This window comes from Tetrao urogallus (assembly GCF_951394365.1).
Source record: "Tetrao urogallus genome assembly, chromosome: 8".
Classification (NCBI taxonomy): domain Eukaryota; kingdom Metazoa; phylum Chordata; class Aves; order Galliformes; family Phasianidae; genus Tetrao; species Tetrao urogallus.
The window spans coordinates 32,782,913-32,807,505 of NC_136821.1; the positions used below are offsets into that span (position 1 = coordinate 32,782,913).

Genomic DNA, 24,593 nt, shown 5'->3' on the forward strand with positions numbered 1-24,593 from the left:
TTCGGTGTCCTTGTCTGGCAATTCCTATCATCACACGCTCATTCATTCACACTTCTTTAAGTTAAAATTCTGCCTTTTCTACCAGCCCTGTGCTAGCCATCAGAGGCCCTCACACTTTTCAGGATTTCCTTCTTTTACAGCAGAAGAGATTTACCCTGCAAGAGAAAGTATAGCCTCCTGTAAGAGAAGGGAGCATTGATAGGAACACTAGAGCTCATTTCCTCCTCCTCTCCATATAAGCATATAGGACATAGAAATCTAAGGGCCCAATCCTGTACTGCCACTGAACTGTGATGTTTAGCCGATTTCAGATCAGCTAACCTCAGGATGTTACCACCAAACAGTTTTCCAACACGGGATAATAAAATACAGTCAAATCAAGGCTTTTCTCTAACAAGCTGTACGTGGCACTGAAATTATCACTGCTGCTGTGGAAAATAGCTGAGGTGAAAGCAAACTTCTGCTAACGACTGTTTCCAATAAGGACTTCCAAGTCTGCCATCCAGCCTCGTCCAGCACTCCTATCATCCCCCGATCTTCCTCAGCAGATAGGAAAAGAGACACAAACGGAGAGGGACTGGGACACAGGCAGCTGCAAAGAACCTGGCGTGGGAGACAGGTCTACAAAATGAAGAGATAGGCACTGAAAGCAAAGGGAAAGATCTGGGGACAGCGTGAGGGAGAGGCAGGGCGGAGGGAGTGGAGATAAACGCCAACCAACACCAGAGCAAACAAAAACTAACAGCCAAAGGGGATGCATTTCCATGAGTAATGCGTGGCAGAGACAGTGCTCGTGCACGTAGGGGACTGGGAATCTGTTGAGCGTTCTGAAATTACAGAGTATCAGCAGACACGCTGGTGGCAGGCACTTTTGATTTTAAGAGAGATTGGCCACCAGAGGTAAAGGAATAAATGGAAAGCCAAGAAGAGCATGTCAGCAGCACTGAACGGGCTCAGGCCAGTGAATTCGTATTTATCACTGACAGCTGTGAGCTGATAGCAAGTGCTCTGTAATGTTACTTCAGCTGCTACAGAAAAATGTCTTCAGGCCACAGGAACGAGTGCAGAAAGGGACCTGAGGGGGGTAATGAAGACACTAGCTATTTTTCTCTGCCTGGAACTGACAGCACTGGTAAGGCTGTACGACTTGATGCATTAATTGGTGGCTTGCTCACCCACAGAACATAAAAACCTTCGCATATGATATAGTGTAAAACTTTACACTGATTAAGCAATTAGGAGCTATTAATTATCACCGCTTATAGCTGTTAGCACAGAGCTGTGCGGCCCAATTCCCCCCCACTGTGGTGGTGAATTAGTTCCAATCAGCATCAAATGCATTTCTGAACACACACGTAGGGATCCCGAGCAAATTGGGAGACACAGCCAGAAAGCAAAAAGGATAGAGGTCAAGTTATACCTGCTGCTTGGCAGGCTCATCAGGAGCAAGAAACCCCCAGGAATCCCCCCTTGAAATCATTACTACTAACGAAGTGCATCGCCCTCTGCGAGCCACGGACAACTGCACAGTCATGCACACATGCAGCAGGACCTGAGCTATGTGGGATGGAAATGGAACTCTCTGCCTCATCTGGGCCAGCCTTAAAGCATGCAGACCAACAGCCCCAGCTCCCTTCAAACACAGGGCCGTTACTTACTGGGCCTTTCCCCTGCAGCAGAGGAGATGGCACGGTCCATCAGGTGCCTTTTCTGAGCACTGCGTGTAAGCCCAGGAGGGAAATCTGTGTGCTGCTAGAGAACTTTTCAAAGGAGGTGCTCAGCCAACTCAAAGACACGTTGAAAAGTAAATGCCAAACGTAGAGATGTTCAAGTGCTTGTTTAATACCAACTCCTCCACTCCTCAAACAGATCAACTAAGTCAATACCACATAAATCAAAATAATGCCCTCTACTAATGTTCTAGTAATGCTGCCAAAGCAGTAATAAAGTTTGAACAGAGGGCCATACAATTTTCATTTTTTAAACAAAGTAATAACCACAGAGAAAGGAATTGGAAAGTTGGAATCGAAGAGGCTTATAAAATTCATTGTACTTCTTCTCGATGCCATGCAATATTTCCAGAGTCTGGCTGGGTGTGCTGACATTTTAACCAATTCTGAGTCAACTAAGTGGAAATCCCAGAGAGAATTTCTTCATTCCCACGAAATTTAGAGTCCAGTTTTGAACAAACTCTGGGTAAGTGTCATAATACGCTTATTCAGATATAACTGCTTATTCAAAATGGATCTCTGGCTGCCCAAACAGAAGTGATTATTACAAAACAATAACTGGACAAAAGAGGCCCTTTCTCTGCTGGAAAACAATGCTTGGGTATGTACTCTGCTATTTACATTCAGTGTTTTGCAGTCCACAAATATCCACTGAAAATAATCATGCAAACAGATTTCAGAGTGCAATTTCCAAGATAATCTCCAGCTATCAGAGATCTGCACAGAGGTGACCCCGTGGACCTTGTGTCACATGGATATAATGCAGCAAACTCGGAATGAGGTCCAACACCGTACGCACCCATTTGTACCAGACAACTTGCAAACCCCATACCCGCGTGCTTTGGAGCAGTCTGCCCACAGATGCCCCTCAGCACAGTGAGGCAAAGCTTGCACCCTGCAGAGCGAGCAGCAGCCCAGCTTCCAAAGGGTGGAGGCACGCAGCAGCTTCAAGAACAACTAGATGCAATTAAGCAGCTGATTTTTCAGTCTTTCTTTTCCTTCTCCTTCCCTAAGCAGCTCTTCAAAGGCAGCTAGCTAGAGCAGCTGCGGCTTGCTGTGAAAGAGCCATTCCACCCACCCACCCACTACAAATCTGCCAATTACCGTTCAATTAGACTGTTTTAAATATTTGGAGTATTTGGGCTTTATTTCCTACTTTCAAGAAACACCGGTGTTTGTGATGAAGCAAGCTGCTTATAATGGAAAGGGATGCTTTCACTTACGCTGAAAGTCTCCCCCTTGTGTAACATAGTGCTTAAACACCAATCTGCTTATGAGCAGGTGGTGCACACTAATACATTATACACACACAGGTTGCCTTTAAAAGATAAGCATTTACCAGGAGTTGACACAAACTATAATGTGGAGCACGGCTTCAGTTCTGCAGTTACAGAGCAAGTACCACGCTGTAGTATTTTTACACAAGAGCCTGGGACACTGGCCCACCAGAGGGATGACTTTCTCCCCACAGCTTCTGTCAGAAGAAAGGAAGACATTAGAACAGGACAGAACTGTATCAGAGATGGAGTTGGTTGGGGAGCTTTTATTTTTTTTGAGTAATTTTCAATGCAGGGAGATGCCCATTTCAGAGCTTCTATGGGGATCATCAATGCTGGCTTTTCCCATCCTGTCCTCTCTGTGCCCATGACACCCTAAGATCCCTGGCTTTGCAGCAGTTCCTATGCTAGATCCCCGGATTAGGCTCTAGCAGCTTAAGGACTTGTGTCCTCCCAGCATTATCTAGGGGCATTAGCCAGGTATACCTGCACTTCTTATTCCATGAACTCAGCTGTTAGAGGCAGCGTATTTCCATTAAAAGCCAGGTCTGCATGCCTTTCAAATCTGTCTCAAGGACATTTACCAATTGACAAATCCCTTCTGAAAACACTGGCTGAAGTTATTTATTAGGAAACTAAACTGATTCCCTTTATTCAAAACACTGCTGGGAGTCGAGGAAAAGCATTACCATCACCTACAAACAGAGCAGCAAGGCAGAACGAGCCCTGAATTTCCTGTATTCCTCCATCTTCAGTTACATAACCCAGCAAAAACTATCCTTTAAAATAAATTACTTCTGTTACTGTACTTGTCTTTCATTTCCAGGTAAGTAAGAAACATCTGTCCTGACGAGACTCCTTAATGGTAGGACGAGCAGCTTCCATACAAACCGATCAAGAAGTGGCAGAACTTGCTGGACGTCTCCAATTTAAATTTCATTTCCAAGTGAGATTTTCATGAAATTGCAGCTGCTGCTGAAACGTCACATGGCGAGCACCTGATGTGTTCCACACCAAAGAAGCTTTCACAGGATGCTAAAGAACAGCTTTTGCTGCTGGCTTTGCCCCAGTGACACCCGTGCAGGGAATGCATTAAGGACTGTCTCCACGTGGAGGCCCTCCTCGCTGCTCTCCAAACGTGTATTTAAAATGTTAACTGAACTTCAAGTCATCACCTCAATGAAAGGTTATAATTTAACCAGCTCTGCAATAACAAATGCCTTCAGCACATACTTTCTGGAATGCCATTTTCTCCGTAGGTAGTTTCCAATTGACACGTACACCAAAAATGATACACCAGCTATTCTGAAAGTTGGCTTCAAGAGTGAATTAGTCACTTTCCTTCTTTTCTTCAGCCAGAATACAGAAACACTGCTGTTATTGTGGAGCTTTTTAGGGCAGAACTATTGTGCTTCCAAGAACAAAATACCTTGCAAGATAATAGGACAGAAGACAGTCAGCTCACATGTGTCTGGGTACCACTGGTTCTGACTGACACATGTTCACTGTTTACTGTTCCACCTGAAAAGGAGGCACCCTCCGGTCTAAAGGAAAGCTCTCCACGTTCTTAAATCCACAACACATTCAGCTCTCATGAGTCTTTGCTAACCGATGGCATTTTTTGCAGTGCCACCCAAGGAAAAGACACACAGAGTATCCTGAGTCGGAAAGGACCCTTAAGAATCATATGGCTGAGAGCACTGTCAAATGCTTCTTGAGCTCCAGCAGCTTGAGGCCACGACCCCCAGATCCCTCTCAGCACAGCTGCTTTCCAGCAACTTATCCCCCAGTCTAGGGTGAATATGGATAGCCAGGGTTGCTCCTTTCCAGGTGTAGAATCCAGCTCTAGCTCTTGTTAAACTTGATGTAGCTGGTGATTGCCCAGCTCTCTAATTTGTCTAGATCTTTCTGCATGGCTTCCCCACCTTTGATCAAGTCAATAGCTCCTTCCAACTTAGTGCTTTCAGCAAACTTAGTCTAAAGTTTAGTCACTCCATCCTTGCTACCACACTGCTACCTGGCTCCTCAGCTCACCAGGTGACTTTCCACTGGTAGTGAATGAGGTCGAGTCCTGCACAAGAGTGTTTAGGAGAATCCGCTTGGAAGCACTGGTGTGCACACGCAACAGCTGGCATAACTTAGCCCCAACATCACTGAGAACTTGTGGAAGGTGGGACCTTTGGGAGAGACTGCAAGGATCTGAGGTAGCCGTAACTATCACGTAATTACTGCAGAATAAATATCCCACGGTTTGACCTAAGTACAAAATCCCAGACAATACTGCACCTATCAATACCACCAGTGAGCCACTGTGCCCTGGGAACAATACAAGGCCACTGCTAAGGTGGTATTTAATCAAGGTTGGATTTAACCAGAGCTTGTATTAAATTGGGGTTACCATCAGCCCTTAAAGTAGGCTGACATAAAGAAACAGCTTTATTAAGCTAAGTTTTTGCCAAACTGTTAAAATTTCTGCAATATTTTTAAGAAGTATCCTTTTAGAAACTGTATGAGGTAAACAGTAGAGGTAATAGGGTAGGTAGCAGCTCACAGAGAGTCACAGAGTAAAAGAGCAATAAAAAAATAAGGCGTCAGCGCTGGTTCAAATCAACTGAATGCATGCATACTGTGCAGAGATGAATATGTCAAACAGCTCAACCCCATCCAAGTACGTGCATCCTGTTACAGCCAATCCCAATGTGAACTGTTTGCTGCTGGACAACTGAGAGCTGACTTCGTAGGACACCATGGCACTGGCTAGTTCATCTTCTATTGCTTTAAGTAAAACGCAAAGCACGGTCTGAATGGTAAACAATTAGATTTGTCTGTATGTTTCAACATGAATGAAACACTTGAAAAATGCATTAAGAACCCGCTAATTGAGAGCTTCCCCAAAGCAGCTGGAAGTAAGAGCTATTACAGCACAGCAGGGTTGTGGTTCCCCAGGGATCATCGCAGGACTGATGCTTGTCAACAGACAAAAGTTTAGAAACTATTTCCAAACCTCAGGCAATAGAATAGGCAGGTGACAGGAAGCCTGAAACCCCAGCAGATGACAGTGCAGGGCAGCAGCAGCACAGAGACAGCTGGGCTGGCTGTGTGCTGATCCCTCACACCAAGCATCTTTCTGACAGCCAACTGCAGGACTGCACAGTTCAGTTGTGCACGCTTCATTTTCTGGAAAACAGAGACTGCTGAAACACACGGATGTCAAAACAGATTGATTACCAGGTTCCTCACGTGAAGCTTCAACACAAAGGATACAATTTTCACTTTTATAGAGTTACGGCTGAAACACTTTGCTTTTCCCATTCTGAAAGAACATGGAGAAATATTTTACATTGAAGAGCAATTGAAATTATTCAAGAGCTGCAAAGCAAAGCCTCACAGTGCGAGCCACGAGACCCTCTGTCTATTTAGCTTATGAAAATCGCATCAAGAGGTGAGCTGATTACACTGTGCATCCCACTGCTGCGGGGAGAAAATGCAGGGTACTCGAGAGCTCTTGCAGCTAGCTGAAGAATATGTAACAGGCGACAGCACCTGTGTTCAAATCAGAAATAAAGGCACCTAGCATTATTTCTTCTAGCAGCAGAGAGGTAACAAGCTCCCTGAGGTATGGCCAACACCTCCACAAGGGGCCAGGAGGGGTGGCAAGCTGTGCTTCAGAATGGTACTGACTCAGTGCCAGGCAAGTGGGAGGTACTTTGGGGCACTGGAGTGAAGGACATCAGAGCTAGCGGTGTATAAAGGTTTCTTTTGCCCTTAAGAAACCTATGAATCAATACGTAAAAGAGAGAGAAGAAACTTGAAAGAAGTGTTCTCCTCAAACACATTGCGGGATTCATTGAAGCACGGGTACGCAGTTGAAGACTAAGCCTTTTCTTCCCATGCTTCATGGCAAGAATGCAGAACTACTGCTTAGCTCAGAAACTGCAGCTTTACATTACCAGCTGCAATTAAACAGAGAAGTACCACGTTAGGAACAATAAGCAACCAGAGCTTGAAAAATGTACTGTGGATCTCAGCGCACTACAGGGTCTGAGCACAAACTCCAGCTCAGGACAAGACTTCAACAGGTGCTCAGTGCTGTGAATTCAGCTGGAGCTGGGCACTAGTTAACTTCTGTCTAGTATTTCTTCTGAATCATTTGTTAAACAGCAGCTTTTTTTTTTTTTTTTTCTTTTCACCCTTGAAAACAGCAAGTAATCTTTGAACCTTTATTACCCAAAGTTCCCAGTTCCATCATGAATATGCATCCATAGATTTCAGCACTTTTAAACGCACTGTTGATTATTTGAATCTACGCTATTTGCTGCACACAGTGACCTCAGCTCAGCCATTCAAACCCTTAAGGCTTTCCTGCCAAACAAAACTTCCAAAGCAAAGCTCCACTGAAAAATCTGATTTAAGAGTGCCTTGTAAGAACCTGCAGCAGGCACATGGGGGCTCCCATCACATCAAGGGGTGGCTGAGGACACGGAAGGCACAGATGAAAGCAGTCAGCCTTACAGACGCACTGCACTTAACCTCCAGCTGACCAGAGAGGAGGAGTCCTACCAATGTAGAGTCATTTTAGACAAGACTGATCCTATTCCCTGTTTTATTTCTTACTGGGAGCTGTACCTTGGGTTTCCAGCTCTGAAGGGCAGGCCTCTACCTATGTAATGGAGACCAAATCCAACATGGATGTGGCAACAAGGGAACAAGTTCTTGCACAGCTAAGCTAATGCCTGTATTTGTGGCTTGTTTTTAGAAGGAGAGAAGATAGACTTTTAGCACAGGAGAAACAAACTGAGTAATATACACCTAGATGGACAACTTAGTTCCCCAGTTAAGCACTTTTGAGATTACAGGTACGTGGAAGAGAAGACTATTTTCAATTACAAATCATTGTAGAAGTTTCATCTACAAGAGACAAGTAAGAAAACGCTGTGCAAATAGTCAATAGTGTATTATTTCACCATATGAATCAGAATGCCAGGTGTAGAGGTATCTGCCCTCACACAGCTGAAGCATGCAGGCTCCCTGGTGCACGTGCTGATTGCATGGCAGCAGTACACATAGAGCACTACACCCACAGCCACTAACTGTGCTCATCATAGTGGTATGGGTGTGTAAACCAAAGGCTTCCAACAAGAGCTTTTCTGCATGCATTTGATCAGAGCATGAAGCAACGGGTAGAATACATTCCAGGCTAAAGAAAAAGGAGAAGCAGCATTCAGGATTCACACATCTGCAGCACTTCTATTACAGTAGTTAAGATACTACGGCCTTTTCAACTGCTTTCTTAACGCTGATATGGCAGTGAAAGCCTGAGACAAAGGGAATCACAAGAGCAGCATCCAGGGAGTGCACCGGCCTCTTCCATCAAGCACTGATGTAAATGAGGAGATATGCACAGAGCTGGCAGATCCAGCTCTATTTCTATTTCAAAGCGTTTTCATTTCATTCTACCCTTTTGTCTCCTTCATCTGCTGATTGCTGTGGAGCAGCACGGAGACCTGCATGTGCCCTCCTCCGTGAAGTGGGACCACTCTAAGCTGCTGTGTGTGACTGGGGAGGAGAGCAGCACCAGCGCTTTGCAACACGGGCCTGTGCACCGAGGGTAAGGATGGAGGAGCCCATACCTGCTGCAGTACAGCTGGTAACGTGTTAAGTGCTGCACAACGGGCATTTCTGAACACAGGGGGGCCTGTGTTCTGTAGGGCCTCAAGGAAGACTTCATGTCAGCTACCAGTGGTTGGAAGCAAAGCTAGTGATGCTGAAACCCAGGGCTGAGGGTTTCGGGCCTGCTCAAAGCAATAAGTATCTGGTTCTGAAGCTTATGGCATTCAGCATTTTCTTGGTCCTACAACCTTCTCTGCCAGGGAGGATGCTGAGGCGGTCACAGTGCAAGAGCCCTAACCATTCCTGGGGCAGATGCTCTCCTTCTGCCCCTGCAAGTCAGAGCCATACATGTCACACAGCTCAATCCACCCACCCCATCTTACATAACACCTTTACACAGACTTCCCTAAATTCCTGCTAGTACTGACTCAGTGGAGCTCGACACAGCACATTTGGCAGATTTACATTCACACACTGACACAGCTGCTCTGACAGACCTTTTCCCTCTCCTTTGGAAGTATTCAGATAAGCAGTAAAAAACATTCATTTTTTTCAAGATATTCTGACAGAGAGTCCCAGAGGGCCTTCCTGATATCTTTGGCACTTTGTGTATTCTCAGTAACGCTGAGCAACGTGTACTCACTAAGTTCCAGTGGACTTAGTCAAGATTTGCATTTGATAGAGGCACCTGAGACTTCAGGCAATGTAATACATTCATGTAAAATAAATAGTAAAAATATATTCTGGATCCAAAGCACATGACTCATAGTCTCTGTAGAAGAGTACCAAAGTCTACGTGATGCTCTGAGTACCATTTGCAGCAGTGGAAAAACAGTAAGGCTGAGCCCAGCAAGCACCCACACGGCTTTGCAGAGTCTGAAAAGTGACGTATGAGCCAAATAGGAGAAGCACGTGCCCTCACATAACGATGCTCCACAGAGATTTCCATTCTAGGGTTATAATTCAGTGTTCATTTTGTTTTCTCAACCAGCACCAATAACTTGCCTTAATTCTTTAGTAAACTACCAGGGTAACATACTCCCTTTCTCAGAGGGATAGTACTGATGTTGGCAGCTTTTTTAGATGAGCTTATTGCCTTACTATTGCAAAAGCATTTTCTGGAAGAGCTGGCAAAGGTTATAAGAAAGCCCAACAACAGAACACAACAGAAAAACAACCAAGTCTCTTTTGTGCTGAAGTAATGATTCATAGAAGGGTACAGGCATTCCCTAACCTTCTAAGGTCTTATCACTTCTGCTCAGAACTGATCACTGCCAGTGATGAGCTTTTTAATACGCAAATAAGGGAGCTGGCTGTGTTGCAACTATGTCAGGTTTGCAGCCAGAAGGCAGAGGAGCTGAGCCTCAGCTCTGGAGCTGGCAGATGAGGACCAGAGGAGTTTGGCAGGCTCCCACAGGAAGCTGAGTCTCAAGTAGCTGTGCTCTTTCCTTGAGCGTACAGGTGAGACACATAAAAGCAAGCTGCCCTTAACAGAAAACAACTGCAACACAAACTGTTAGAAACGAATTGGTGCTTAAAATTAGGGAACTGGGTCAAATAGTCTTTGTCCAGAGACTGTTTGTTGGTTTGTTTTCAGAATTCTTAACGTGCAGCTAAAGAATTTAAGGTATTTCTTGGCTGCTGCAGAAGCTAAGGAAGCAATCGGTGATTTATACATTCATGCTGGACACCCTAGGATGTAGCAAGTGATCCAGAACGGCCCTGTATCCAGAATGCCCAGAACAACGTCCCTTCTGGAATCAGTCCTGAATTCAGATCGATTCCTCCCAGCCTATACCTGAATTTCAGTCTCAGTACTTCTAAGAGTACTGCCTATGAGCATGGTATGCATCTGGAGAACACTTTCCTATAGTAGGAAGTATTTCACTTGAACACTTAGTATCACTGCATCGCTGATGAATCCACTACAACTCATTACTGCTTCAAGAACCATCTAAAGGTGAGTAACTCTGGGGAAGAGAACTGGAAAAACAGGTCAGATTAATGAAAATATATAGACAAGCTTGAAAATGAGAGCATTAGAACAAAGAGCATACTAAACCCAGAGATACTGGTGATGTTGTGAAGACCACCCCACTCTTTGCAAATTCTGTTTATTCACAGGTACACACAAGATAACAGGAGAGCTATTTCTTTCAGCTTCCTTTCTTATTTCAAGTGAGAATATCTGTGAGCCTGTACCATAATTACTCCAGCAGCTAATTGTGATGCCATAGGCAGAACATTGTGACTCGAGGACCAGACTAAGCAGCAGGAATAATTCCAAAGCAAACAATAATGTCTCTGCTTCCGTGGCAGCATAGCGGCATTAGAAATAAACAGAAATAAAAGAAAATGCACAAGAGAGAAAGCACATGAGAAAAAAAAACTCAAAAAAATGCATGATGTTCACAAATGCTCTCTACGGATACAGTGTTTTTAAGATTAGGCTGTGTTCTTACAAGTATCATACAAACTTTGAAGAATGCAGTGGAAAGGGAAAAATTACAAATGTAATTCTCCATAACAGAGGACCAGGGACAAACTTGTGGTTATATTTATACTGTGTCTGTGCTGATGACAAGACCAAGAATCAAACTGGTACTTACATCCTGAGCTGCCATTCGTTGGAACCAAAGTGAAGTTGGAGGCCCAGGGGTTACGCACGATATCCTGCCAATGAATGGTGTCTGCGAAGCAAAGAAATTTGTTCTGGCCAACATACACCCCTCCATTCAGTATTTCTGCACAAAAGAACAAGAGAACATAGTTGTAAGGCTTCAGGCACACAGCTAATTAAGTTCACTGCTGCTTTGTGCAGGGGAGAGAGAGGGCACAGAATTCAAACATGAAAATTCACACTGTTACCTCCTCTAACACTGAAAACGGGATGGTAAATAGCATACAGCATTTGCAAACAGGAACCATTTATTTACAGTCAGAAGTAGCCTGATGAAGACAGGCACGCAGCTGATAGCTTGCTGACTGGGTTTTCTGTGCTGTTCCAGTGTATTCAGGTGTTTAAGAGTACTGTTATTCACGGGTAAAATAAATCCCAAGACTTAACTGACTTCAAAACACACAAGCAGTCACATTACGCCGCATTTCTTTAACACATATGGACACTTAAAGCACAGAATAAGCTGATGTGCCCCCCCAAAGGTAAGAATACTCTCATCCTAGAGTAAGTAAGGAGGGTTGAATTGTCAGGATGTCTAGAGAAGCACCGTGTTTGAGCACACTGCCCTGCCATACAGCTCTCCAGCCCAGCTGCACAGCTCTTCTGCACTGCCTCACACAATTCTGGGTACCAGTGAATCACCAGCAACCTTTGAAATCGCTAGGACTCCATTCTCATCAAACATTCAGTCATAAAACCTACTTAAAAAAATCCATGAGTTCCACGTTCTTGTATGAATCCCAGCCCTCTGTCCAAGGAGATCACAGTGATACAGCAAGTCAGGGCAGCAGTCGCAGGTAAATTAGGACTTCAGCACTTCTGGCTGTTTAGAAGTAGCACTGGGGACAGTAACTTTTTGGGACAGTAACTTTTTATTTAACCTTCTAAACTCTCTTTCTAGCTGTTTCTCTTCTCAGCCTGGCTCCTGCATTTCCAAAGCAAAGGAAAATCCCTGCATCTTTCACTCCAGCTAGCAGAAGCAACGCAGCCGAAGCCTCCTGCACCACTTAGTGTCAGACTGCAACCAGCAAAGAAAAGCTGAAGGTTTGGTCACTAATGGCACCTCCCGATGACATGAAGTGGCGCTACGCAGCCATGAGCGACACACCTCTTAAACTGACATTAAGAGGAAATCTCAAGCACTGTGGCAATGACTAGGTGTGCTGATAGCCCTCATCTCCCATAAAAGCCCTTACAAGCCTCAGTGGGAATACTAACGTTGACAAACAACCAGGAGTTACTGCGTTTTTCTTTGAACATTTCAGAGCACACAGGACACAATGCAGGGGAGGCAGCCCCCAGTAGAAGAGTGTATTAAATAAAGGATCGTCTGTAAATACATCCTTCTGCCATATTAATGGGTTCAGAGCATTGATACCTATTTCTCAGAAAGCTCTGATTTGAAAGCTTGGCTTTTCATTGAAAAGGAGCTTAAAAACAAAAACAATAATAATAATCTTATACAGAAAAGAGCCCAGATTAGTTATAGAGATGATCTGTCTGTATGATATTCTTATGATCCCTGTAAAAAACCCACAGCTATCCAGCATCTGCTAGCAATTCTGCTCGGGGGAAAAAGTGGGACTCAGAAGCACACTTGAAAACATGATTACTGATGACTTCTCCGTGTCGTCCCAGCTACACAGGATTAGCTAATCCACAATGGCCCAGATTTTGATTAAAAATAACATCTAACAAGCCATGGAAAATGAAGAAATCTACCCTGATAGCTTCCAAAACACTTGCACATGACTCCAAATAGTGCCACTATCAGCTGGTGCCCCTGAACACCTGCTGCTGGCATCACTTCTGCTTTTTAGAGCATCTGCTCATGACAACACCTAACAAATTTTCTACTTGATCCAAGAAACTTTGACGTATTCTTGTCTATCAGGCACCACCTCACTCTGAAAATATTTCTAATAGTTTCAACTTGTGGAGAAATACAGCAAACATGGAAGATAGACCGACTTCCTCACCACTGAATAACGGCTGTCATACCTGCTGCCTGCCCCCCAAAACCTGGACAAATGCCCCAAACCACACCGTTTCTCATAGGTGACAGGATTCAAGTCTACAGGTCTGTTCGTGCAACCAGGCGCTAAGAAACCTGAGTAACAGTGTCAAAGTTGGGCTCTTGCAGCTGTTAAACGGCCATAAACTCCAAGTTCAGGACCACGCTTCACTTTCTTTTGCTCAGCTCCTCCCATTCTGTCTGATCTAAACTCTGTCCCCTCCTACCTCCCTTTCCCCACTTGCTATTGCATGGTTCTTTATGCAGTCCTTGGCACGTGTAAATCAGCACAGATGTACTGGCTACACTGAATTAACAAACGCAGATTCATTCTGTGCTTCTGCGCCCTCTCTTAGCAAGAACAATGCCTGGAAAGACCTAATAAACCCTGGTACGTGTTAAGCAAATGAAGCACAAACGCAATCAATAAACAAAAGAGTTACTGTATAATGAACTCATCATCATAAAGTCATCATCTCCTTTTAATTTACAGCGCCGAAAGTGGGTGATAAAGTTAAACAATAAACAGGAGGAGCAAGGCGGGGATCTCCAGCTACGCAGATGAGCAGGAAGGCAGGCACAAGAGGGCTTTTTCCTCCTTTGTGCAACACGAGGAACCTTCCTGCTGGGCCCTGCCAAGGACAGACAGCAGCCAGAACAACACATTCACCAGTGGGCTTTATTTCTCCTGCAAAGAACAAAGCCAAGGGCTGCTGAAGATGCATGAACAAGCACTGCTTACAGCAGCATGTACTTTAAATATCCTATAGAGGAGAGTATTTCTGCCTGGTAACACAATTTTTGTGTGACGCCAGAAAATGATTAATCCAAACCCAGCCCTGCTGCGCGGAATGGAGCTGCATGGCCTGCAAATGTCTCCCGTGGGCTCCCATACTGCTCCAAGGCACAGAGCTCCAAAAGGGCATATGGAAGCACGTGTCCTGCCAGCTCTCTCCAGGAAACGAGGGGCAGGTGATGGTGCAAGGCTTCCTGCAAGCTGCCAAGAGCCACGCGTCAGTCTCACCATCCTCCGTTTTGGCACCAGGGCTGCAGCTGGTGCTCTGAGCAAAGGAGCAGCTCCAAGGCCTTTTGCCAGTTGATCCCAAGTGAATAAAATCTTATCCTCCTTATTAGAGCTACTCTTCTGGCTTAAAAGCAGTATGATGCTGTCACCCAAGTTATATGAAAATAAAGCAGCGAGCGCGCTCAGCACTGACTTCTGTCATTATTTTGCTTATTGTGTGGAGAGCTGCCAAATGATTGTGGGGAACTTACATCTGCATATTATTAAAATTCTATTAAATGCTTATTTATCCAGGGACTGGAATCAGAAATGTATTATCCATTTTATCTGCTATTTTCTGGCTTCCATTAGCCAGGAGATGAAGCAGAACGATTACCACGTATTCTGGTAACCTACCTTACAATGCCGACAGCAGAGCAGTGACACATACAGGACTCTGGCAGCCATGAAACACCAACCTCTTCTACTTCCATAGAGGCATGGAGAGATGCAGCACGTGCAACTTATACTTGCTCTGCTATGTTCAAAAAGGGCTAAATTCAAAGCACTTGCACTAAGTTTGAGTGGGGTCAGTGAAAATACGTTACCAGCTGCCAGAAGCTTCAGACACAAATGGACGATAGCTCTGCACATATATCATCAACTGGTTACACTGGAGATGAAAGAACTTCTTTTCATCCACCTGCCAAAAGGGCATTTTCTTCAGCTGCTTTTTTCTTACATACAGTAAAATCCCCCACGGTCTGTTATCTAACTCCTAAAGCGGATTCAATCACCAAAACATGCTCGCATCCTGCTCTGTACCCTTAAGTGCAAATAACTTGTGTGTTGATATGCAGTGGGAGCTGCTGGCAATTACTTTTCAGTACAATCCAGTTCTAAAATAGTTACAAAATTGGTTATAAAACTGCTACTTTTCTTGACGGTTACAAATTAAAAGCTCCTTTCTGGTCCCGAGAAGCCAGCTGCCAGACTGAACTGGAGGGAGGCACAAAGAGATGGAAAAGAACTAGCTATATGGTGGACAGAGCAACAGAAAGGATTTAGTTCAGGTAACTGTTAGGAACACCCACTGTAACAACCTCAGAAGCAAAACGGAAGACACCTTACGGTGACTGTCCCCTAACGAAGCAGCTGCCTCTTACACAACACCACATACTGGTGTTCTCTGCACATACATATCATGCAGTGCTTATTAATGACACTTACTTTCCAAGGTCAGCCTCCATTACAGCCAAAGCATCTCTGCATGCTGACAGTGCTGCAGCTTTGCCATTATCACCCAGATGATAGGGATTTGTTGTCAGGTACCGTATCACCCTGAAAACACTGTCAACATTTGAGATGCTGCTTGTGAAAATGGCTTTGGCCTGGAGATTTCATGCCGAACCAAGTCTTTGGATCTCTTAGCAAAGTAAATTGCTCACGAACCACTGGGAAAGCACTATAGGTCCGTCATTAATAAGCTATGTCTTAAGGGTAATGAGAACTGTGTGCTTTAGGAGACAATAGCTCATCCATCATCAATCAAGATTTGAAGTTTTTATACAGATGATTTAAGAAGAGTCCAACTGTGTAAAATTGAAATGTCACGTTTGTATTGGGAGAAAGGGGGAGCTTGATAATGGAAATGAGAGTTTTAACCTTCTCCATTTCAGCTCAATGACCATATTGAGAAGCTCACGGATGTGGAATCTGTGTACCAGCTAGAAGCCCCGCACAGCCTTCGACCTCAATTACACAATTTCAAGTAAAGATTACTTGGGTCATTAGCTAGAAGTCAGTTTCAAGGCTCGACAGCAACAGCAAAATATTCTTTATTTCTATCACAAGCACTCAATGTTACATGCGGGCTGCGAGTCCGTATGTCCAACTGCTCAATAACTAAGAACACCGGCTGTAGCAATGGAGCATAAATCTTCAAAATCTGTCTTGCTCCCTAAGTGAGAATGAGCAATTTCAGTACTTCTCACTATGGATGGGCTACCTTTTCACCATTTCATCGCTACAGTGCGTGAGGATGGATCTGCATGGTCCTTGTGAGTCATTTAACTACTTCATTAAAGGACAACAGGCTCTGGCCAAGCCGTCTTAAGCAATCTCACCAAAGAGTTTCATTAACAGCTAAAGTCACATTAAACCAACTCAAAGAGGACATGAGACCTGCTCAGATAATTCCTGACTTTGTGCGTGTCCGAGTTCCTCCTCTGCCCTACCTTATTAATTTTAAGGCATCATTTAACACGATATTTATCTTACTTTGTAAAAAAGAAATAGCGCTGCAAGTTCTTCCAGCCCTTTGGGGTAAACACGCCAGATTTAAAATACACATTCCATGCCTACCCCCATCTGCAGAGAACCACAAGCACCACCTAACTCAGCATCAGGCTAATGGGTCCCATTTTTCCTTGTGCTCCGAGCAGCTACTGAGAACACAGGGCACATAAAACACATCCACGTGGCCCCAAGAGCTTCAATGTATGGAGAAAGCCATCCAGAACGGAAGACAGTAGAAAGAAACAGCTAAACGAAATAAGTACCAGAAAAACATCCCATCTATCTGAAAGAAGAGAAAACAGATATAAACTCAACTTCAGATGTGCTTCTTTTCACAAGAAACAGTCCTGTGTAAAATACCTTACTAAACATACCCGGCTTCTGCTAAAGTAGAGAGTACGTCTCCATAATCCAGTTAGACCGAGCTGTACTAGCGGCTGCTCAATTAAATGCATTTGGCAATGATCACGGCCTACTTAGGTCTCAATTCCCCCAAAATGTTTAAGCTCAGGTTTAAACTGATATCATCTCCTTCACCTCCAGTTCTAGCGGAGTTTTCCAACTCATGCAGTTGTTACTCCACCTTGGTAAAGGAGAATAAAAGGATCCACTGACCAGCCAGCACAACTTTCCTTAACCACGCCATCAGTAACGCAGTACCCATGATTTCAACTAACTAGGAGGGAAGCATAAAGCTGCACGATCAGCCTTAGGTCTGGCATTTCCTCCTCAGATGTTATCCGCAGAAGCAGCATGAGCTGTTTACGATGTTACCCACCTCATCTATTTGGTTCCATTCACATCACTGGCTTCTGAAAGCTGTTTGACCCTGCTGACTTTGCAGGTGAGGAGCTTTACCGGAACACATAGACTCTGTTACAGGGATATTAATTTTCAGAAGATGATAACTGCATCACTTTTTTTGTGAAGTCAAATTTTACTCCTGGTGTTAGCAGCCAACTGCTTGATTTACTGCTTTCTCAATCTAATTTTCGGGGAGGACAAGTAGATTAACAGGTATAAAACATAACGCTGCAATGATAGGGCTTCCTGTGGTGTCACCAAACCAGAAGCACTGCAGACAGCGAGATGAGGGGTCACCACACAGTGTGCTGCATGAGCGAGAGCAGAGGCTGGAGTGGGTGATTCCTGGATGCCCCTTCCAACCTGAATATTTCTGCCATTCCATGACTATCTACCTCCTACTACACAGTCCTTACAGTGTTCTACATGCAAACTGGTGAAAAAGCACATTCACGATGCGAAACACCCATGCAGAATAAGCCACGTATTTAAAAGCATGTCACCTACGTGTGTCAAGAGGTGCTTCAGCCACAACTCAAAAGGTTCAAAACCTGTTGATCCCAAATAATCCTCCCTGCCCTTGTTCCTCAGCGGAAAGCTAGCAGACGGGGAGATGATGTACAGTGTGCTGGGTGCACCTGCAGGCCACAGAGCAGACTGGTATCCCCGAGGCCTTGTTTAGAGGCTCTGACAGATACTGCAGTACTGGCATTTATTTCTGCTGTCTGATCAGCTTTAACAGCGAGCATCCCATGCGGTACGATCTACTGCAATGACCCAAGGCAGCTGTCCCAAGGCTTGCCTTTCAGTCTTTCAAGACACAGACTCTGCTTTGTGTCAGGCATCCTCCAAACCTCTCAATGAAGACTGAACAGACCCCAGTGCTGCTGTTTCTGCCCCATGGAAATGTCACCCGTGCCCAGAGGTTGTACACATCTGCATCAGCTCCTTCATCTCTCACACCGATCAGACGCTGCAATGGTGCAGCAACAACGCACAGCCAGGCCACTCCTTCTGTCTCACTGCATTGGTTCCACAGTCATTCTCCCTCAGAGCTTGGGCTGCCCATGAAGCATTTCTCCAGATGGGTAGTTTCTGCTCCTGTGGGGCAGTCTGAAGAAATGCGGGGCAGTGATGACAACCTTCCATTTCAGGACAGAAAACGTCGTAGCTGGTGCTTAGAGCATCATCTTTCATTTGGCATCAACTGTGTGAATCAAATTTGAGAAATAGCACTCAAAACACTTTTATTTTTCTTCCCTAAACTTTTTACAAAATTCACTTCATGAAACGCTCATTTCTTCACCCAGGATACGGACCCATACCTTGACTGATTCACTTCTGTGCTGCCGAGACAGACAAGCATTTAAATGCCTCTCCTTGGCAGGACACTTGATATATAATATTTTGATCAAACCTGAAATGTTTCATGCCTGCTAATGGCAGCTCTCAATTTATCTTTCCCATCTGCAGTGATATGTAACAGGGAGACTGCCGTGTCCCTGTTCTCCTGCAATCAGCTCGTTACGGGAGGCATCGTGCGACCCAGTGTTCCATGACGGTTCGTATGCCACTGCTGCACCCTTCCCAAGCATTCCTTTCTTGTGGGAAGCCAAGCAGCAGCATGAACAGAAACCTCATCAGAGCCAGGGGCATCTGACCGCAGCAGGGTTTCCCTGCAGCACCCCTGGAAGCTTCAACTCCAGCATTATTTGGCAGTATATTTTTTGATTCTTTTCACGCAGCCAGACAAATTCAAGAAGCCTGCTTTCTATCCCAAGCACATCTGGCACTCAGGCCGCACACTTGGCAAACAGACTGATGGCCTTCTGTCTTGGAGTGCGAGCGCCTCAAGTACATCCTGATTGGCATCAGCGTGCAGAAATTCCTTCTCCCTTCAATAAAATAGTTAAGATCTGGATGCAGTGGTAATTTCTACCATTTACTGAAAGGCTGTAAAAAATTACTGGCTCCACAGAGCCCTTCTCTTTCAAAACTGTCATAATGTGGCTTGGAATACGCTGGGAAGGGTGCCCAGAGCTGCGTCCAGCTGCATCCTGCGCTTCAGTACAAGCATTTGCATACGGGCTGGTAATTGGCATGCAGTTAGTTGGATGCCAGATACAGCAATTGCATAACCCAGCTCATCTTTTCTTTTCTGGGCCTGAAAGAGTCTCTGTTTGCTGAGCTTAAAATCTCTATATGGGATCTGCTCAAGAACGGTCACACACTACCAGGCCATGTGGTCAACTTGTCCTAAGATATTGCACCAACTCTCTGAAGAGGAATTTTAGTGGAAAGCTGTCTGAGATGGGAAGTGCCCGTGACTTTCCCTGGCTTTGCTGTGCTGGATGGTGTGTGCATGACAAACTGCCAGCCCTCCCTCCTGCACAGGGGCTGCCCAGCAGCTCCAGCACAGCTCCCGGGAGCAGAGGGCTGGGACTGTTTGCCATCTCGCCACTGTGGCTGGAGACAGCCAAAAGGGCCTGTAAACTGAGGAACAGCCTACATGATTATTCCAATTAACACTCCTTTCTTGTCAGTTAACGAGTTTGCTAAGGTCTGAACCCCTACTATACCAACTTGCTTAGTGCTTCTTTTTCTCCCATTTTCTTCCACAATTGCTAAGAGGCCACTGTCAGTACTGCTTCTTGCTTTTGCACACACGCTATATTCAGGCTTGGAACCTGATGGGATGTTGGAGAACCTGCTCATGCTGCCAAGCACTGACACCATGGGCACACAGCCAAAGCGTGCTTGCTAACTGTTCACCAGCCCCAAATCTCACATGTTCTGCAACCATCGCATCTGGCCACAGATCACTTGGTTACACCCAAGTTCTGCATGCCTAAGAAAATATAAGAAACAGTGTCAACAAATAAACTGTGGCTATCACAAAAAAAAAAAAAAAATTAAAAATCCAGAGTTCATATTAACTTTAAGATATTAACCTCAGACCAGATACTTATGGGGGCAAATGAGCACCTTAATCACGCCTATGCAACCAATTGGGTCAGCGGGCACTAGAGCAACAGCCACAAGGTAGTAAGCACAAGGCACAGCTCAGGGTTGCTCTATTCACTGTTTTTTTTTTTTTAGGACCACCATATCTCTCCTCAATCATTCTCTAGTTCTTCTGCTTGCTGTTAAATAAGAGTCCTTCTCACCTCCCACCAGTCTTCATTTCATGAAGGCCTCCTCCTACCTCTCTTCTTAAGAACTACCATGAAAACATCCTCTTTTCTCCTTTCTTTCTAGCAATACTGTGACCAACGCAGCCACAAACATTCCCACCACACACCTCCTTCATTTCCCCAGCAGATGACCTGCTCTGAATCCAATCTGCTCTCCATTACAACACAGTAGACCAAGAGAGTCCCCTTGGCCTGCACTGACTTGAGACTGCAGTGAGCTGTGCGCCCCATGCACGCAGGACATCTCTGCTCACTGCACGGTGGGCAGATTTTGCCCTGTATCTGTGCAACCTCGGCAGTAACAAGGGGAACCTTCATTGTCATAGCTGGTAGAAGAACACTCTTCCCAGAGGAAGGATGCTTTTGCCTCCAGCATTTCACCACTGTGCCATTAAACTAGCCCCAACATTTTTCTATCGGCAGTCAGTGATAGAGCAGTTTGTCCTTGTCTGCATTCTAGCTAAACTGTGTTTGACACTGATTAATGATATCTATTTCAATGAGATCATTTTTAATAATGTAGACAACAGGAGGGAAGTGTAAGCACCCAGACCCACCAACCCTGTCGTTACAGCTGCTATCCTCAGTACTAAGGACAAGTCTTAATATTTTTTTTGCCCAGGAGCTTCCCAGCACATGAACAGATGATGTGCTGAGTGCAGAGTAGCTGAGGGCAGAACAAAGCAGCTGCTTTCCCAGTGTCAGGGCTGGGCTCCACTGCATTCAAGCTTGACTCTTTGCACTCTGCACTGCCCATGCTTAGTTTTGTGGCTTTTCTCACCATTGCCTCTTAAGGTCAATCCATCATCATCGACACAACTGATAAGCAAATAAATTAGTAGAACAGATATCCTGAATGATTATTTCTCTCTGAGTGCTGTGGCCCAGAACTACACAAATGTTAACAAAGGGACATGGTTGTTGATCTGATGAAATACTGGGGAGGGAAAACAACATTCTCCTGAATTTTTTAACTTCTCCTTTGGCTCTAGTAGCTTGTTTTCCCCCCTTGCTTGAGCTTCAAAACTTCTTGCTCAAATAGCATAAAAAGTCAGTGTAAGGCTGCAGAAGTGATATACCTGGCTGTTCTTGGTCTTCAAAGGCTACAAAACATCTGTTGGTTGGCAAGAGCAATTAATTAGTGAAACTGAAAAGATAGTCCGTTTTTCACAAAGGCTTGGATGAAGCAGAGGAGGGGGAGACAACTCCAGGAAAGTCAAGCCTCACGAAGGCCTGCGAGCTGTGTGCCTCTGGGCAAATTCCCAAGGCTAAAATCTCAATGAATTTAATGGTTTTTAATTCCACGGGATTTCTAATTACAGCTCAGAGAAGGTAATGAGATGTGATGTAAATGTTTAAATGAAAAATAACTAAAATGAAAAGCCTGTCAAAGTTACCAGCCAGTCCCTCAGACCCACGGCAGGGACCGCCCTGCTGGGCAGCCTGGGGTGGCCAGGCAGGGTCCTATGGCACGCCCAGTGCTGATGTACCTCCCAAATCACCTCCCTTGTTAGGCAACTAATGAAGAAGGCCTTCTCTTTCCGTGCACCTCTAAGTCTAACTAATTTTGGTGGTTACAACACACTGCATCCTCCTATTTTCATGGGAAAAAAAATATATATCCATCTTCCCATCCCAAATGTTTCAGGTCACGTTCCACTGGGTGAGGAAGACAGTGAAAATCCAACTGCAGACATGAAAGGAGTTGAGTAAAAGCCATCACTGATCTAAGAGCTGCTGTTTTCCTGGCACACTTTTTAGTGAGCATTCCCACTCCTGCACATGAGGGGCCTTCTGCAAAGCACCTCTGACCAAAGTCAGGGGAGAAACGGGCAAGAATAGTGGGGCTGAACACTGTGGTCTCAGCAAATGTACTGCAGGGCGTTATGCCTGATCATTCTGTCACTGGCTTTCTTATTTTCGCTTGTGGGAAGACCTTATCCTTCCCTTTTCCCTGCTTTGTATCATTTGAGAACTAACCTCTCACAAAAGGCTCCTATGAGCAATCCACACATCAGATGGGCCCATGTGGATCAACAGTCCCCTGAGCCCCGACACCTCTTCAGACACAAGCACCTGCAGAGAAACCAAGCCCACGGCAAACCGATGGCACAGCACCACTGCCATCTCCTTACGTGTGGATAATGCATCCCCACTGCAGGGCAGATGGGGAAAAAAAGGTTCCGAAAAGATTCAAGGTTGGTGTTCTGGGCTGAACCTTTAGCACAAATCACAGTCAGCATAAAACCATCTTGCAAACAGCAAGAGGGGAAATTCATAGAGTGTGTAATATGCAGGAACCTCGCAGATTGTACCAGAATGAGAGGCACAAAGGCACATCCGAGTGACCTCTGGAAAGCACGCTGCTGTACATGCACAGTTGGCAAAGACTGGTTACTCTCAGATGAATGAGACCAACATCTGCTTACAAGCACACTGGCATTCTAGACTCAGTGGGGTACATACACTGCAACGCTTTGCAGTTTTTAATGCTAGGTTGTTTTTTCACTCAGAAGCTGCCTGGTGCTTCCCAGGGGAATTCAGGATTGCTCAGAACAGTAAAAGGAATTCCAGAAAGCAACAACCAATATTTCTCCACCCCCCCCTTCCCCAGGACTTAACACGATCTGATGAGAATCACGTTCTTTGCACTGCAGCTCAGGAACAGTACAGCATTGCTGTGCAGGTCAGAACCAAAGCAGAGAACATGCAGAGGCAGAAGGGCAGCATCTTCAACGCAGCCATGACTCCCACAAGGCTGCCTCGTGTAAGGCTGTCTCCGAGGGGACAGGCTGGACAGCTGGTGAAGCAGGAGTTGACCAGAATGGGAATCTGGATAACAATCTCAGCACAGGTTTGTCCCTCCTCCAGCCTGTAAAGCACCCCACCTGAGTGACAGCACAGCCAGAGCTGCCTCAAAGCTTGCTCCTTCCCACAGTGCGAAGAAATAGGAGACAGCACCCTGACAAGTGCTGGCAGACAGTCAAGAATAGGGATAAAGCACCCAGGGCTCCAGCAGGCACTCTGAGATCTCTGCATTCACACATTTACTGCTCTGGATTGCAAAACCCAACTACCACTCCAAGCAGGTGCCAGCATCACCAGGACCCACGGCAGCAGCGCTGACACCTCACTTTGAGACTGCTGTTCTTAGTCTGCTTCTGAGTTTCGGAAGAAGGAACTGGAGTCCAAACAAACCCGAACCTGAACTTTTCTTTGCATTTTCCTAAATCTAACAAGAGACGAGATCTGGTTCAACAAAGAAACAGCTGCTACAGCACCAGCTGCTCCTCCCAAGTCCAATACACGCCATACCAGACACGTAATCCAACAGGCTGACCTCTCAGAGCACTGCCCAGCTCACCGTGCACCACACAGTGCGTTGGTAGCTGCCTCTTACTCAGGATCCAAACCCCCTGCTCTACTTCTCTGGCACAGCAGGCAGACATCAGAAGCGCTGGCAGCATCTCATTCGCAGCATGCCCTGCTGGGACTTAAACTCATCTCCTTCGAAAGGGCAGCGCCAGCAGGCTACACCCCACCCTGCAAATGAAACCCACCATATGGCACATGGATACCTGGAAGGAGCTTAAAGCAACCACAGCTCCGTGAGAACGTGCAGGTACTGACTGCACTCATTTCTGAGAAGGCAGAAGTAAAACACAGCCACGCATCATATACACAGGAGAACAACCTACGCTGATAAAACAACCACCTTTAAGTACAAATTTACAACTGTTTTTTACTGTTGCGATTCTGATTCCCTTTCAGGAGCGATTAACCTTTCCCAGCATATGAAATGCTTCTTGACAGTCAAGAATAAGCAGGAGACTGAATGTGTCTCAACGCTAAAAAAAAAAAAAAAAAAGAAAATAAAATAAAAAAATCAGATCCTTCTGTTCAGCCATGGGGTTCTTCTATGTTTTCTCTTTAAACACATAACTCAGTTTTGTATTTACTTTGTTAATTAAAAATGAGATTTA

General features: G+C 45.2%; 1 protein-coding gene across 1 annotated transcript in view; it reads right to left on the reverse strand.

Moving 5' to 3' along the window:
- The window catches only part of ERBB4 (erb-b2 receptor tyrosine kinase 4), a gene marked incomplete at both ends in the record, with an annotated part of 495,076 nt that overhangs the window by 160,309 nt on the left and 310,174 nt on the right, over positions 1 to 24,593 (reverse strand). The window contains one exon of the mRNA XM_079538981.1: positions 11,227 to 11,361. Coding sequence (XP_079395107.1) covers positions 11,227 to 11,361 — 135 coding nt within the window. The remainder of the gene's footprint in view (positions 1 to 11,226; positions 11,362 to 24,593) is intronic.